Below are 17,038 nucleotides of genomic sequence, written 5' to 3' on the forward strand. Positions count from 1 at the left end.
GCATGTAGTGCTGACATTTTAAAACCTGCAGAGCTTCATGTCCATTCCGGTCAATACATTGGGATATACAAGTCTATCTTTTTCCCAGAATGTCTTCGTTGTAGAATCCAAAGCTGTTCTCTAAAGTAAAAATTAAACCATTTACAAATTTGGCTCTTAATCAAGCCAACATAAATTGATTATTTAGGCTGCTATAATTAATGTCTCATCTTCAAAATGTTCTATACTGTCAAACTCAAATACAGAATTATAGTGAAACTGAAATTTCCTGTGATTCAGAAAATGCCCCACCTCATTTTCCATCTTTTGAACTCTAAATCCCATCTCATATTACCATTCATTATCCTATATTGAACCTAAAAAAAGACTAAAAATGCCTTGGAGATGAGATATGGATCTTAGTCCTATCATTTTACCTGACCTAAAACATTCATGATAGGAAAAGAATGACAGAATGAAATGAAAATCAGACCAAGGAAGATGGACTCTATGCAGTTGGTGTTTAGAACCATGAACAATTCTGAGGAAAATTGAACTCTGTTTTCCTTCTCTTATCATAAGAAAACAAGTGAAGCTTATGGGATGCCGTACACCATATACTCTATCATATGGACCACCCAAACAACAGAAACTAACTTCATAAATCCTTGGGGAGCTTACTTGCCTCTTCACTTAGAGCAAAGGCAAATAAGGTATGATATGGTTGTACAGCCTGTGTCCTTTCAGACCAGGCATGTTGGAGAGGCCCGTCATCATGGAGAACACAGAAGGAACCTTCCAAAGCCTCAGGAAACTTCCTCTTTCCAAGAGAACGTAGATTCAGTGATCAGGTCTTCAAGGCTTCTTGAGAAGGCAGTAGAAGTAATACCACTGCCTTCTTCAAAATCCTTGTTTCATTCCAGAATATGATACAATGAAACATCAAGGCTCAAAGCTCACATCAACATTCACATGGTGTCTGGAGATCTGCCTCCCAGTGTTTACCTGAGATTATATATTCTCAAGGAAATGTTACTTTAAAACACTTAAGGAATTTAATTGGAAAATGTAAGATTTCTTGTTGATCCTGGGAAAGATAGAACTCAGATCTTCCCATCCCCTTTCCTGGAAGGATGAGGGAGAGTTTTAAATGTGTGACTTTTATTTGTTTTAACTTTCTATTCACACTGTCTTTTGTTTTAGGCCTCCCAGACCTGTAACCAGCATGAATGACACCCTGTTCTCCCACTCTGTTCCCTCCTCAGGAAGTCCTTTTATTACCAGGAGGTAAGTTCCAACCCTATTATAAAATAAGCCCTTTCTTTGGTAATGAGCCTTGATTTTGTGGTAACAAAAATATTCTCATGCAAGCCAAGGGCAGAATATTGTTACTGGAAACAAGCTTGCAAATATCCATTATGAGTTTTCAATTTCATTCATTTGTATGCATTTAAAGAGGGGTATGGTGGCTTTGGGGATTAATGTCATGTCTGGAAACCTGCATTTATAATGTATCCACAGTAAGAATGTGGGGTACGTTTCAGTTTTACTGCTGACACATATGCTTCCCATCTTATTAAGGAAGTCACTTTCATAGTCCTCAGAGTGGTCTGTTGAAGTCAAGAAACTGGAATTTCAAGATGCAATGGTGTGTTATTATATAAATGGTGAAGCGTGTCATTATTTAAAGCTAAGATACAAAAGAATCCTTTGTTGGTGAACCCTGGAGTTCCTGAGGCTAGAGGCTAAAGACCAAACTTGGAAATGTAGTTTCCATATAAGCAATGTCATCGATAATAATAATCACTTTTTTAAAAGGTGGATCTGCATCTGCACAAGATCCATTCCCATGTGAGCAAGAAACAGGAGAAGCAAATATTTCTCTAAGAGTTAGCATCAGACATATGCAGGGTCAAGAGGTGCTCTGAGTCATTTGATCAAATAATTGCAAATCAAGCACCAGATAATTATTTTATAAATACATGAAGAAGGCTCATGGGAAAGCAAAAACAAAGGTAAGGAAAATTGGAGTGAGTAATTGAACATAAGATTTCAAATGCCTTTCAGCAGAAAAAAAAGTACAGCCTCATATTTCACAAAATGCACATAATTCATCTTTTCCCTGAAGAGGTTTATAAGGTGCCAGTTTCACTCTAATATCCTGGTACATTCAACTGAGGATTTGAAGACAATGAGACTAAGAACACAGCTGATTTTTTCTTCTGAGTTCCTGTATGTGCCCATCAACAGGAACCTGAGATGAAGATGTTCCCCATAATTGTAATTAGCAGAATAAACAGAATATGGTGTTTCTGATGTATAAACAAGTTCTGTAACAAGTGGAAACGAGGAGACAGTTTTATACAGCAGAACATCCACAGTAGAATAATATGGTTTAGGCCCTCAGTAACTTCCTTTTAGCACTCCTTTTTAGAATCACCAGCAAATTCAACCTTTTTTTTTTCTGGAACGAAATCATAAACTGTAAAGTCTGTAAAGAGACACAGGTGTGCATCTGTGTAGGGAAGACCTGACGTGATGTTTAGAAATATGTATTTTTATTAGGAAGCTCTGCATTCTGCAAATGTCAAGCAGAGGTAGACCCCATCCTTACTGAAGGTCATTTTATATCATTTCAGCTCGGACGGTGCTTTTGGTGGATGCGTCTAGATGGATAACATGACTTCTTCTACCCTAAAATATTCCTATAATACTTTGAGCTGTTCTGGTTCCTCCAGGGTGCATGGTACCCATTAACCCAAAATATGATTATTTCCATTTTTTCCCATTTTCAGTCCTTTTGGAATGTTCTCTGTGAACCATAGATATGTTGTTTAAAGCTCACATTTCTTTCTATCACCACAGAGATTGGCCTACGGTTTCTGTTTTGAGGGTGCTATTCAATAAAGCTGTGTACACTAAATGTCTTTCCTCTCTGAGTGGGCCTTGCTCTGTCCATGGGAAGTTTTAATGAGGTCTCATTGTTTGAATCCCTCAGGTTACCTGAGGGGATAAGTGCATCCAGCCCTGTGGCTGAAGAGCATTCCCTCATAAAGCAGTACGTAAATCAGCTTGATCACGGTGCACGGTCAGTATCCCAGCCCTGAATTGCTAATCATAGTAGTAGTTCCATAGCTAGACTCATAGTCATTCTACTCTAGCACTAAAATCCTCTCGTAGTATGTCTTATTGGAGATAGAGGTCTTCTGGGGTTTAATGAAATTGTGTTGAGACTTTTCAACTTGAGCTGGACTTTGCAGCTCTTTCCTCTCCTTTCCACATATTTTATGGATTTCATAGCTTCATACCAGTATATAAGAGATGTGTATATGTGAAGTGTATCAAGCTGGATCTTGTTTGGACAAGTCTCTGCTTTTGTACAATTTGCAAAAACCCCAGATGGTAATTTCTAAGACTCTTGAATTAAGGAGTCTATTGGAAAGATCATTAACTAGGTGAGGCTAGGACAATGTCATATAGCTGGACCTCATTGCAGTTAAAGACTTGAGGACTTGTACCTTTCTGTACCATTGGACCTGATCCATTTTCCCCCTAGGGAGGACAGTCTGATTCCTAATGAAGTAACAATTTCAAAAACAGTTGCTTGCTCTCAGTGCTTATTCTCTATCACTTGATAATGCTGGTGGTAAATCACTTTTGATTTCTTCATCATGTTGATAAACTCAGATGGATAGAAATCCATCATGCCAGATGTAGGCAAAAGTTAAAGGTCCTGTACTTCTATCATTGAAACAGAACCAAAGAAATATGACCTACGGCTCTGCCCTCACCCCTAGCCCATCCCAACAATGAAATAAAACCTAAGCAAGCCAAGTATAGTGCCGGTCAGTATAGGGCAGCACCAAGAAAGTAGGTAAGTTCTCCATATTTTCTTTAGCCTAAGTTCAGTCTTTTGTATCATGACAGATCCTAGAAAGATAAAGCCGAATGAGGATGAATTGAAATCCCCACTCCAGAATCCTCCCCACAAACTCCTGGCATTATTCACCTAGGGCTCTTTACAAGCGTACCACTTTGATCTTCAAAAGACACAGGGATAAAACTTTGAAATCTTTCGACATCCTAGTAATCTACTTCATACAGATTTATGAGTGTGTACCTCTGGTTACCAGCATCATCTGTCTCATTCCCTTTTCTTACATCTTTTTTAGCTATGTACTTGATTCACTTTTCCTTTACTTAAAAGGAAAAAAAAAGGGGGATTCTCAAAGGCACTCTCCCTTGGTCCTTTGAAGTCTTCTTACATGTGTGTATGTCTGTGTGTGTGTGCACATGTGCACATGTGTACATTCAGTGCTGGTTAGAAGTTAGGTAGAATGTGGGTCATATAACATAATCAATGGACCGATTCACTTCATTCATTTTCTTGATTGTAAACTATATGCCTAAATCTATTATGTTTTCTTATAAATTTATAGGAAAGAATGGCTGATTTGAGGGAAATCTATTATCACCACTAGGGAAAGAGCTCTAAGAGCTATGTATGGTGAGCCAGCAACATTATCTAAGCTTATGAAAGATAGCTTATTATTATTATTGCAGATATTATTGCAAGGACTGACCACAAAGCCAGGCCCCAAAGGCTCTTTCTCCCCTTCACTGCCCACAGCTCTGTGCCTCTTAGGATCTGCTATCTTTTTTGGCATCATGCCTCCTTTTTAAAATCTTAATTATCTTGCCATAATCCTTACTTAGTTTAGATGAGAAAGTTAACCAATACTTTTTAACGTCAAGTAAGCTTCTTTCACTGTGACCAAACTTCTTCATTAGTCACAGTAAAGACTAATAAAAAAAATTAGTCACACTCCTTTTACTTCCAATTTTAGAAACATCATAAAGTCTTCACAGGTATTTTCATAGTTGCAACCTCTAAAGTGGTAAGCACTCACAAAAGGAATCACGTTGACTATACTATATAACATCTAGCCAGGTCTTATCACTCCACCAAATATTAGGAAATTGCTTATATTTCATATTGCATGTTGAACACAATCTAATATGCTAGTTTTTGGTTTGCTGCAATAACAAGTAATTAATTAATCATACTGTATTAGATGTCCGGGCATGGTGGTTCACGCCTGTAATCCCAGCACTTTGGGAGGCTGAGGCGGGTGGATCACCTGAGGTCAGGAGTTCAAGACTAGCCGGGCCAAAGTGGTGAAACTCCATCTCTACTAAAAATACAAAAATTGGCCAGGCATGGTGGCGGGCATCTGTAATCCCAGCTACTCGGGAAGCTGAGACAGGAGAATAGCTTGAACCTAGGAGGCAGAGGTTGTGGTGAGCCAAGATCGTGCCATTGCACTCCAGCCTGGGCAACAAAAGTGAAACTCCATCTCAAAAATAAATAAAATAAAATAAATTTAAAAATGATACTGTATTAGGCTCTGTAGTTCCTATGAGGAGACTGCACCCACCCCAGATACTTCCCAAATCCTGATCCCTCCAAGAGGAGCAGCAGTTGTGAGTTATTTTTTGGGTTGTCTTGTTGGTCAGTTGATTGATAGGTTTGGGTTTTCAACCCAAGAAATGCTAATTCAATGTGCCTTTTTCATTTTTAAAAAATGTTTTTGCTTACCCAGAGATTCTTTACTTAACAACCCTGGCTTTTAATCTGACTCAAAAAGTTCAAGCTACATTTTAAATAGTTGTGATTTGGTAATCAAAAGTGGCTAAAAATAAATTTGAGACACTGAATGCAGCCTTTCCTTTTGAAAATCAAAGTTTTCTTCATATCTATTTTTTTCTAAGATTAATGCCCATCTATTTTCAGTCATAAAACAGATAAATTTTTTAATCAACATCTGGCACCACCCTGAAGATTTCTCACTCTTTTCAAACTTTCTGGGCATGTTGTATGAAATTTTATGAATTTGAAATAATCACTCTCTGCAGATAATTCTTTACTTCATGTAGCCCCAGAGCTCCACTAATATGTTAGATTTTTCCAAACCAGAATTACACCAGTCTACACATCAACCCTAACAATTTTCTATACTAAAATGTTAGTGCATGATTAAAACCACAGTCACCTATCTTGTTCAGTTCAGTAACCTTTATTCTCCTACTAGAGTTGCTTTGGCTATTGTCTCTGCATGCCCTGTACCAACAAGCAAACTTTCCTAGAGGCTGTCTTGACTAAAGTATAATTGGTGTGACTTGATGATACCTGGATACAATGTAGTAAATTAAATATGACCTAATAATTCTTATTTTTTCCATGGTACCTGTTTGAGATGGTTCAGCTTCTATGCCAGCCTGAATTGATGACAGCTAATTTTCCCACTGAGACACTAACCTATTTTTTAATACTGGTCTATGAATTTTCAGGTAATAGATAATTTATATTTCAGATGTAAGCTACTGAAATCTAGAAAAAAAGAAACAATGTTTCAAGACATTATTTCTTGACAAAACAGATTTGTGGATTCTTTTTTATTGTATTTAAATTAGTGTGATGGCCTTACTACTAAACTATGTAATTCTAGTGAGAAGGAAAATTTTATACACTATAGATAGTTACTTAAGGAGACAGGCAACTTTGTAAGTGATTCTTCACAAATCCAAATGTCACACAAGCTTATTAATAATTTAAGAATAGAAATGAAAATATCTGTTCTTAATTTGCTATATTTCAAATATTGTTTTTCTTTTAACCATTGTGATAATTATTCTATATTAATATAATTTGTTTCTATAATATTTGTTCTCTGTGAGACTGCAGCCAGGCCTTTAATATCATGTTCAATAAAAGAAAAAATAATCTTTGTCAAGGGCTAATATAGTAACTCAACATTAGCAGAAGTGGTTTTTAAAAATATATTTCATGTATCCAGGAAGCATCTGTGTGTGATTTGTTACCTTTGGACCAACCCACAAATATTTTCACTGAAGTAAAACTATTGGCATCAGTCATCACCCTTCAAAGCTAAGGGGATAATTTTTTAAATAAGTATGAAACATTTTGAGATTGTTCTACTTTTCCAGAACCTATTGTGTCATTTTGTGTGTGTGTGTGTGTGTGTGTGTGTGTGTGTGAAAAATTTTGGAAGAAGGTTTTTTATGTTCATCTTTAGATATGCTACTTTCCAAAGGTCTAAAAAGGAAATGATGAGAAGCTAGAGGATTTTTGTTAGAAAAAGAAGTCTAAAGGAATATTTCCTACCTTTTTTCTTTCAGCAGATATATGAACTTCGAAATTTACCATGCCATGCCCTCCACAACCATCGGTGATAATGTGTGTGTGAAAGGATATGCACATACAGTGGCAAGGGATTAGTGAACAGAAAAAGATGATAAGAAAAAGAGATTTGTGTGCATATAATTTTAGAAATGATAGTCTTGCTTCTCTTTGAAACTCAGATTAGAAAAGGTGTATCCCATGGTCAAGTTGAACCCCAAATAGTTCCCAGTTTCAGAGCTTAAAAGGAAGAATACATTCTGATTTGAAGACAAGGCATGTAGAACAGAAGCAGCTTTTGAAGCTCAGGCTGGGTTGTATGAAAGCCATTGTCACATTCTGACACAATGATATGCTGGAAGCACTCTTTCCTTAGTCAGGAAGTAGGTTCCATTGTGCCTGATCCTAAATCCCACAAAGAATTAGAAACTTAACTTCTCCATGCAAACCGCCAAGCTACAAAATGAAAGTTTAGAATCGAAATTAGTCTATGAAAGACTGTGATAATATAGAACCTTGAGGGATCATTGTAAGCCCCACATCGTTACTGTTTTAGTCCTTTGTGTTGCTATAAAGGAGTGCCTGAGGCTGGGTAATCATCGAAGAAAAGAGGTTTAGGCGGGGCAGGGTGGCTCATGCCTGTAATCCCAGCACTTTGGGAGGCCACAGCAGGTGGATCACCTGAGGTCAGGAGTTTGAGACCAGCCTGGCCAACATGGTGAAACCCCATCTCTATTAAAAAAAAAAAAAAAAAAAAAAAAAAAAAAAAAAGCTGGGTGTGATGGCAGGTTCCTGTAATCCCAGCTACTCGGGAGGCTGAGGCAGAAGAATTGCTTGAACCCAGGAGGTGGAGGTTGCAGTGAGCCGAGATCGCGCCTTTGCACTCCAGGCTGGGCAACAAGAGCAAAACTCTGTCTCAAAAAAAAAAAGAAAAAGAAAAGAGGTTTATTTGGGTCATGGTTCTGCAGACTGTACATGAAGTATGGCATCAGCATCTGCTTCTGGTGAGACTTCAGGCTGCTTCCACTTACAGCAGAAGGCAAAGGGAACCTGGTTTGTGCCAAGATCACAGGAGAAGAGAGGAAGCAAGCCACAGAGAAGAGGTGCCAGGCTGCTTGTAACAACCAGCCCTCAAGGGAACTAATAGAGTGAGACCTCACTCATTGCTGTGAGAATGGCACCAAGCCATTCATGAGGGATCTGCCCCCATAACCCAAACACCTCCCATTAGGCCCTATTTCCAACATTGAGGATCAAATTTCAACATGAAGTTTGGAGGGGTCAAATATTCAAACCATAGCAATCACTGTTTTCACAGCAACTCAAGAGAAAAAATTTCACTTTGCTGGAAGAGGTTCTGGTGGAAAGTACTTCAAGTGAAAAGACTTTAAAGACCCAAGTTTTAAGTGAAACCTGTCTCCCAGTCAACTCTCAAGGTTCTTGATTCATTTCATTTTGAAAGAGTGGCCATTTTTGTCTTGTTTTCATCATGCATTTGGCTTCCGCTATACGTGGTCATATTTTTGGCTTCCTAGAAAGAGATGATGAGAAGAATTTGAAGCTAACTCTAGATATTACAGAAACTATGCGAACAGTGAGTATCAAAAAGTTAGAAGTTCTTCTGGCACTAGAAATTAAGAGCTATAGCAAAACAAAATAGTTTATTTCCAGAAACTCATAAATGTTCATGGTGTAACTCCCCTATTTTCCAAGAATTGTTTTTTCTAAGAATCCGCATGGGAAAGGAAAGGAAGACAAAAGGTTTTAAACTATTTCTTTAAACCAACACTGGCAAGGGCCAACACAAAGAAAATGACAGCAAAAGTTAAGAGATGTATATACATAGAATATGTCTCATTCCTTTGAGGGAGGAAGGGACCTGGTTAGAAGAAGGAAGAAAAGGAAGAGGAGAGGGGAGACAGGCAAGTGGAATAGGGGAAGGAGGAGAGGAGCCCAAAGATTTGAAGAAAAAAAAAAGGAGAAGGCCACCAAAGGAAAGTCCGGCCTATTGCCCCCTTCTCTCATCCCTACCCCTACACAATACCGAGGCTAGGGCTCCTTCATGCTTGGGCTTTGTCAGTGTTGAGTGGTGGAACCACATTTCTGGGCCTTCACTGACACATCTTCTTCCTCCCATAGAACTTCACCAGAATAATTTGTGGCAAACACATCTTTGTGGTTCACCTTCCTGTGTTTCTTTTCTCTACTGATTCTTGCTTGTTATCTTGCACATTCAGTGTGAGAGGTTGTCCCTGTGCAATTATTCGGCTATTTGCTTAAGAAATTATTGCCACAATCTCTGGGATTCAAGGAACAAAGAAGCATAAGAAGGCAGGGAGATAGTTTAGTTTGGAGGGAAGACTTATGGATGTTTCACACAGTGTTTTGAATGGTTTTGCAAGCATCTGAAATAAATTATGTAATAGATTCATCTATCTTTAGTTACAAAAAGTAATTGGGGGGATATTGGGCAGCAGGGGTACTGTAGGTACTGCATAATGCATGTATGGAGATCTGCTTCAGTAGACATAGTTTGGAATGCAGTTTTGGTGGGGTAATGGTATATCACAGAAAACAGAAAGTGTTTTGGTGGGATAATGGTACATCACAGAAAATGATGGCTGAAGGTGGTTATTTGGCCCTGATGGGCAGGTTTTGCAGTTTTAAAAGGAAAACATCAATATGCTGGATAAAGATAAGTATTAAGGTCATCAGGAAAGTAAATTCTCCTAAAACACAATCTAATTTATTTTTAAAGCCAATTTTGGGCCAGGCATGGTGGCTCACGCCTGTAATCCCAGCACTTTGGGAGGCCAAGGGGGGAAGATCACTTGAGGTTGGGAGTTCGAGACCAGCCTGGCCAACATGGTGAAATCCCATCTGTACTAAAAATACAAAAATTAGCCAGGCATGGTGGTGTGTTCCTGTAATCCCAACTACTCAGGAGGATGAGGCAGGAGAATCATTTGAACCTGGAAGGTAGAGGTTGCAGTGAGCCGAGATCGTGCCACTGCACTCCAGCCTGTGTGACAGAGTGAGACTCCATCTCAAAAAAGAAAGTCAGTTTTGTTTGGATACAGTTGAACTTTTTAAGTACAGCAATAATTTGTATAACAGATGCCTTTCTGAAGAGCTGAGTGAAAATGTCATTCATCTGCCAAACATGCATGTCTACTCTTTGCTAGTCATTTTCTTTACAAATCAAATTTAACATTAAATTTATCAGAGACCTCACTATTCAAGGAATCTTTTAATATACACTATTATAAAGCAAGAATTCCAACTGTAATGTACATAGTTCTAATGTGATATGTATAAATTTATATTTTTTAGTACTTCGTGGCCTGAAAGAATGGTGCTTTATAATAGAGCCTTAAAACTTGTAGTATAAAGTTTTTAAGATTTTAACTAATTTATAAACCATTATATATATATTTAGTAGACTTAGAGTTTCTTGAAAATTTTTGGCAGAACCTCGTAATTTATATCCAAGTAGTTAAATATTTGGTATTCAAACAAAGACAGACAATTTATTTTTCTATTTTCCATGAAGGAGTAGGTAATTTTAGGCTTACCAGTGTGCAGGGCAAATTCTTACTTAACCTATAGAGGAGCAAACTTTCTTTAAACACATTACCAACCAATACAACTGTAATACTAAGAATTAATACCATATTTCTCAATGTAGTGTGACTACAAATTGTCACAGTAGATTTTGGATGACTTTACTGTAGCCACACATAATGAATTATTATTTATATTTCTGTTTGTACTTTAATAAAACTGTATTTTAAACTTTAAAATTGCCCTTTAAATTACTAAAGAAAATGAGTAGTTCCCATAATGAATCTATAATGTTAAGAATTTGCTTTAGCAATGAGACTATATTCACTAGCTTTGTATTAATATAAACATAAGAAATAACAACATATATGTATAAGACTCAAAGGTATGTTTCTCTGAAAATTTTCTTTGTAGCTCCACAGCCAAGATCATGTGGCTTTTGCTTGGAGTAGTAAAACACTTCCAATATGAAACAATCTCTAGCTAGGTAATTTTCAAGTCTTTCTATTCAGCACAGAAAGTTGGAGGATGCAGGGAAGGCTAAAGTTCTTGAGTGGGATCTAAAGGCTGGCAGGACTTAGTGAACTGCTGGACTGTTTACATGCTAAGCCATGATAAATGTTGAATGAATTTTCATTATGTCTAGACATACCCAGTATAAATGCTTTCTTGTTAAGCAAATAGCAGAGGTCAAATCTGGGATCATGGTGATTGTGGTTGTGTTCTCAGACTGGGTTTCTACTCCTACTTGAACTCTGTGGAAATCTGAAAACATCTTGAACATTTCAAAATAATAAGAGATCTGTCCAAATGGAACTTGGATCTAGACTTGGGAGTGTCTGTTGCCAGTTTCTATTCTTGAATGCATTGCGGTGTTTACGCTCTTCTTGGCTTTCCCATCTTATTAACTAGCTCTCCTCCCAAGGACAGTGAAGTAGAGCAGAACAAACTGCTGGCTAGGGCTGCTCCAGCTTTTCTGAAGGGCAAAGGGTAAGTTTCAGCCAGAGTGTACTGGAACCCTGCATTAACTAAACTAAAAATGGAGATTTCTTTTGTCAAAAATGCTTTGTGTGTGAAAGACCATCTTTGATTCAGTAAAAGCAGCTCTGCTCTAACCCAATTAACAGCACTAAGTAGTTATTTCCAGTAGACACATCTGTGTTGTTATTCACTTTCCCAGATTTGTGTCTTTTTCTTTTTTGAAATGACTAAGCTGAAGATTGGATTTTCTGAAGGATATTTAATCTTTGCTTGCAACCCATTTCAATGTATTTACTGTACAGATGAATACCTTGGCCTTAGTGGTTGAAAAATGTAAATCTGTTTTCTAAAACTTTATTTGACCTAAATGGAAGTCTTTATTTTTAAAGTTAGTGAAATAGAATTGTGGGTTCTATTGCCTGGATTTCGCTTGTGTTTTTCATAGCACATCACTTACTACCCCCTTCCTTTACTTGCTTGGTTTTCTAAATGTCTTTTCTACCAAAAACTCACTCCTACCTTCTCTGCTTATTTCTGTCCACCTCTCTTAACAACACCCTTTCTTTCCCCCTGCCCTGTTTCAGGATACAGTACAGCCTGAATGTGGCAGACAGGCTAGCTGATGAACATGTTCTCATCGGGTTGTATGTCAACATGCTCCGGAACAACCCCTCATGGTTAGTGCAGGTTTGGCTGCTTGACTGTCCTTAGAGAGGGATGCAGTCTGAGCTGGTGACAAGCAGTCTCAGCAAGGAGCAAGGTCACTGGATGCCAGTGGTGACCCTGAAGCACTGTTAACTGATTCAATTAAGAAGTCTTTTGTGATGTTAGTTTGTATACTTTCCATGAAGAAACCATAAGATTCATATCCTTGTTTATATATTAGCTAAAGCGAAAACTTGCATAAAGGGATGCCTTGCTAAATATTAGCCTTCAGGTAGATTCAGGACTCCGGGCCCCACCATTCAGTTCTGTGCTAACATGTCATGCCAAATTACTACAGGATGGTGATACAAGAATTTGTCTTATTCCAAGGACATGGATGTCTCTGCTGATTTGGAAAACAATGCTTCATTTTACTCAAGACAAGAGTGAAAAAGAAAAAATGTGATGTAATTGAATCACAAAATGGAAATCATTTCTTTAACAATGAAAACAGTGGGAACAATTGTCTTTCAGCAATTCTATTATACATGTCTCTGATGATCATCCTGCTAAAGCCTGCTTTTACATCTTGGAATACACAAAACTTAGTTTCAGAAATGTTAAATTCAGAAATTAAGATAGCCCTGTGTGCTTGGATAAAGCCATTCAAAAGGCTTTTCTCCATTTTAATTGTGACATAGGAGACTCCTTCCGCTGGTTAAAGTTACTTGATGTTAATAATAAATGTAGATTTGCAACTTGAATTACAGGAAAAGGACAAACTATGTATTTATCATGTGTATTTTTCAATCCAGTTCAGACGACTGTTTTATAAACATATTTAGCAAACCAGTTCCTTGAAAATATGTCAATTTTTCTCAACCACTTCAATTTTCTCTGAACTAAGGACCCATGGATTTTCCATAGTTATAATTATTAAGAGAGCCAATGGGTTCAGTTTCCATTAAAATGTTTCAAACCTTTAGCATCGCAAGTCCTCTTTCCTCTACTATTAGAGGAAAAGTAATTGGCAAAATTAATGACAATTACATTAAAAGTAATGGCAAAAACTGCAATTACTTTTGCACCAAGCTAGTATTTCACCAACGCATCCCTCAGATGCTAGGCCATTGCTCCGTGCTCCTTGCCCTCACCACTTGATGTTATTAGCCCCTGGATCTCTCTCCTCCTCACTTGAATATTTTCAAAATTTTCTTCCTATTACTGCTTCTTAGACCTATTTTTGCAAGATTAGTACATGAGATAATTTTTAGTTCTCATGAACTGATGAACATTTATGTGCTTTAGTACATACATGTATCTAAATTTATGTTTTTAAGAATGTATAACCGGTATACTAGTTTAATTTTACCTTAGATCCTGCTGTTTAAGGTGATAAAAATGCACTCTTCGGCTGACCTAAATCCATCCCTTTCTTCAAATTTTGTGAGCTTCTAGATTAAATAGTATCCACTTTTTTACAACTCAGCCTCTCAAAACTACAAAATGGCTTTATTCCCAAGGAGTTTGGTACTCCAGTATTACATGGTAGCTGAAACAGTAGAACTAAGCACTGAATTTTTTTTGTTAATGGTATTGTTCATCTTTGAAGAAGATTACAGTCAGTATAGATTCAATTGTAAGGCAATGATGCAATCTCACCCTGTGTCCTCTTCCCATCATTCTAAGCACACTCCAGTTATTTCTACTGCTCTTTCTTGACCTTTTCTTAATTAAGGTTGTAACAAATAAATCTCCAAAGAGAAAAGCTCAGAGTTTGTCACTACCAGCCATTTTCTCTACTCAAGTGATTCATCATATTGACTTGATGGTTACTTAAGACCATAAATCTGTCTCAGCAGAGACACCTTGCATCTGCTTGATGAAAGCTAAATGTGATTTGTATTTTGAAAACAAAGCAGAATTTAAGACCAACCAATCAATGAAAGAGGCTTTGTTTTAATAGCTTCACCCTCCGTATTTCTCATAGTTTTTTTCTATCCTTAAAAAATTCCAACTTTTTCAAATTTCTTATGTTTTCTTCCCTTTTCTTTATGTTTAATTAGATCCTAACAATTCCTCACAGCTGTCATGATTCTATAAGTAACGTAATGACCTCTTACCTCCTTTAACATCATTGTAGCTACAATGCTTTACCATCAAGTCACAGTGAGACATATAATAATAGTAATAATAATCGTGTTTTTAAAACACTTACCTCATGCCAAGCTCTACGTTCAGAGCCTTGTATACATAATTTCTCCTTAAACTAGTCCTTAAATTAGTTCTTAAAGTAAGCCCATGGAGTAAATAAGATCGTCTCCCTTTTATAGATAAGTAAAGGTATCATTTTAGAGAGCTTACCTGACTCTCCCATAGTCCCACAGCTATAAAAAATGGGACAGAGATTTTAACCATTATCCATCCAAGTTCATAACCACTGTGTTTCATCACCTTTTTTAAAGTCTGCATCAACACATGCCTTTCAGGATCTTTTGTGGATACCTCCTTCACACTGCATCCTCCACGTATTTACTGAAACTGCATATCTTATTCTAGTGTTTTTATTTGATTTTAGCAAACATTTTGAGCACATACTAGTAACAGGAATGGTGATTCTTAAAAGTTACCTTTTATGTATGCAGTTCCTTGAGTTGTGACTTCTCACGTTAATTGTAAGCTTCAAAAAGGGCAAGAGTTTTGTCTTCAGTTTCTTTTATCTCAACAGCTGGAGTATGAATACTAAATTTTGTATTTATAAAATGCTTCAAAAATTACAGAGCCTTTTTCCACAAATTATTTAATTTACTTCTCATGGTCCTAGAAGGTTGGATATGATTATTTCCATCTCACTGTTTAAAAAATATGAGCTTTGAGACATTAAGTGACTTATCTAAAGTCACATGCTAGTAAGTGCTTGCAAACAGGTCCTATGACACTGGGTCCCATCTATTTTCCACCCTATTCCTTAGCCTCCTTGTCTGTGCACCCTTCATGAGATGCTCCGCAAACAGGAACCTTATAGCCATTCTCCATCAAAAGCTTTGTTTTTGCCGTTATTCAGACATAATCCTGATTAGCTCTATGTGGGGGTCTTCTACCCTATATTAACTACTTAACACAATGGGAAACTGACTTATTTGTAATAGTTGGCTACTAAAGAAACACTTATGTCATTGCTGGTTCTGATGTCAGATAAGTAAAATAATTAAACTGCAGCTCAAGGGAGAATTTCTGCTTCCTTCCTAATTCAATGAAGTTTTAAAAGCCTTAATAATTTGTATGCTTCTTCTTCATTGCAGGAGAAGGAGTCTGAAAATGTGATACAGTAGGCTTTTACTACCTGCCCCCAAAGCTTGTCAAGTGCCTGGGCTTGTTAGTTTATAGCCAGGGTCTGTAGTGGACCAACCAAATGATTTGAAACCAGCCCAGAACTTCTATCTCTAACCATTGTCACTTGATTAGACACCTGATGTCATATGACTAGGTTAAAATTGTTCTGCTTATATTTTCCTCAAGTACAAGAAAGTGTACATTTGTGTTGCCAATAGATTTCTTATTAAGTGGATTAATAATCCATCTAGTTTAAAATTGTTCCATAGTATTTTATGCTTTGGGGAAAAAAGATGTCTAAGAATGCCTATTTCAGAATTTCATTTACGAGGTCTAAATTTTAATTAACTTGCATGCTTAAAACTCTTTAATAGATTCCTATTGGACCTAGTTTACAACCCAGACCACTCACCATGGTGTACAAATCTGCATGTAACTTAGTCCTTGCCTATTCCTTTCTCAGCCGCATATCTCTTGGGGTTCTCCCATTCAATCACTACATTTATTCATGTCAGTTTTTGATCAATTCCTCCAATGAACCAAGTTCTTTCCTGCCTCAAGACCTCAATACTAGTTCTTCCCTCTGTCTAGAACATTCTTTCTCATTTCACCCCTACTCTATGCACATGAACTTGCTTGTCTAGCTTCCAGTCTTAGATTAAAGACACCTCCCCCAGTAGGTCTCCTATATTAGTCTCTATTATAGCATACTATTTTTATTTTCTTCTTATCAGCTGCAGTCATGGTTTGGTTGGTTGGCTGGTTAGCCGGTTGGCTGGTTGGCTCATTGGTTGGTTGGTTGGTTGGTTGGTTGGCTGGCTGGTTAGTTTGTTGAGTGGTGGCTGGTTGGTTGACTCACTACTTACTGTATCTTCAATGGGGCAGGGACCCTCTCCAACTTGTTCACCACCTTATCTCTGACATCTAGCACAGTGCCAGGCACATAGTAGGTGCTCTATAAACATCTGTTGATATTGTAGAATATCAGTAGTGCTGTAGCTAAAAAATTCCATCTTACCCTAAACAAAATTGTTAGGAGTAGTCAGAAACTTTACTAGCAAAATTAGAATTTTTACTATTTAAAAAAATCACTGTTATAGAGTAGCACTTAAATTGAACATTTCGTATAGGAGTATAAAACAGATGAAAAATTGAAGTATTAAGCTTCATGTAGAGGGTGGACATGGGCAAAGATAAGCACCAGCAATTCACTGATATCGACAGAGCAACTAATAGGGTGTTCCAACATTTTTTTTTTAAACTTAAAGTGATAATTGGGCAAGAATTCTTTTTAATTTTAATGCCCCCTCGATTCTTCATCTTTGTATTAGTTTG

General features: G+C 37.2%; 1 protein-coding gene across 14 annotated transcripts in view; it reads left to right on the plus strand.

Moving 5' to 3' along the window:
• The window catches only part of DTNA (dystrobrevin, alpha), a 396,613-nt gene that overhangs the window by 331,253 nt on the left and 48,322 nt on the right, over positions 1–17,038 (plus strand). For 6 of the 14 annotated variants that reach the window (XM_011974402.1, XM_011974405.1, XM_011974401.1 and 3 more), the window contains one exon: positions 1,183–1,266. The exons of 1 other annotated variant lie outside the window; for it this stretch is intronic. In XM_011974402.1, the coding sequence (XP_011829792.1) occupies positions 1,183–1,266 (84 nt within the window). Of the gene's footprint in view, positions 1–1,182; positions 1,267–2,618; positions 2,907–2,977; positions 3,068–11,656; positions 11,735–12,309; positions 12,403–17,038 lie in introns of those variants that run through there. 7 more of the 14 variants (XM_011974399.1, XM_011974404.1, XM_011974406.1 and 4 more) reach the window with 6 other exon arrangements.

Source organism: Mandrillus leucophaeus, unplaced genomic scaffold (genome assembly GCF_000951045.1).
Source record: "Mandrillus leucophaeus isolate KB7577 unplaced genomic scaffold, Mleu.le_1.0 Scaffold145, whole genome shotgun sequence".
In the NCBI taxonomy this organism is placed as follows: Eukaryota; Metazoa; Chordata; class Mammalia; order Primates; family Cercopithecidae; genus Mandrillus; species Mandrillus leucophaeus.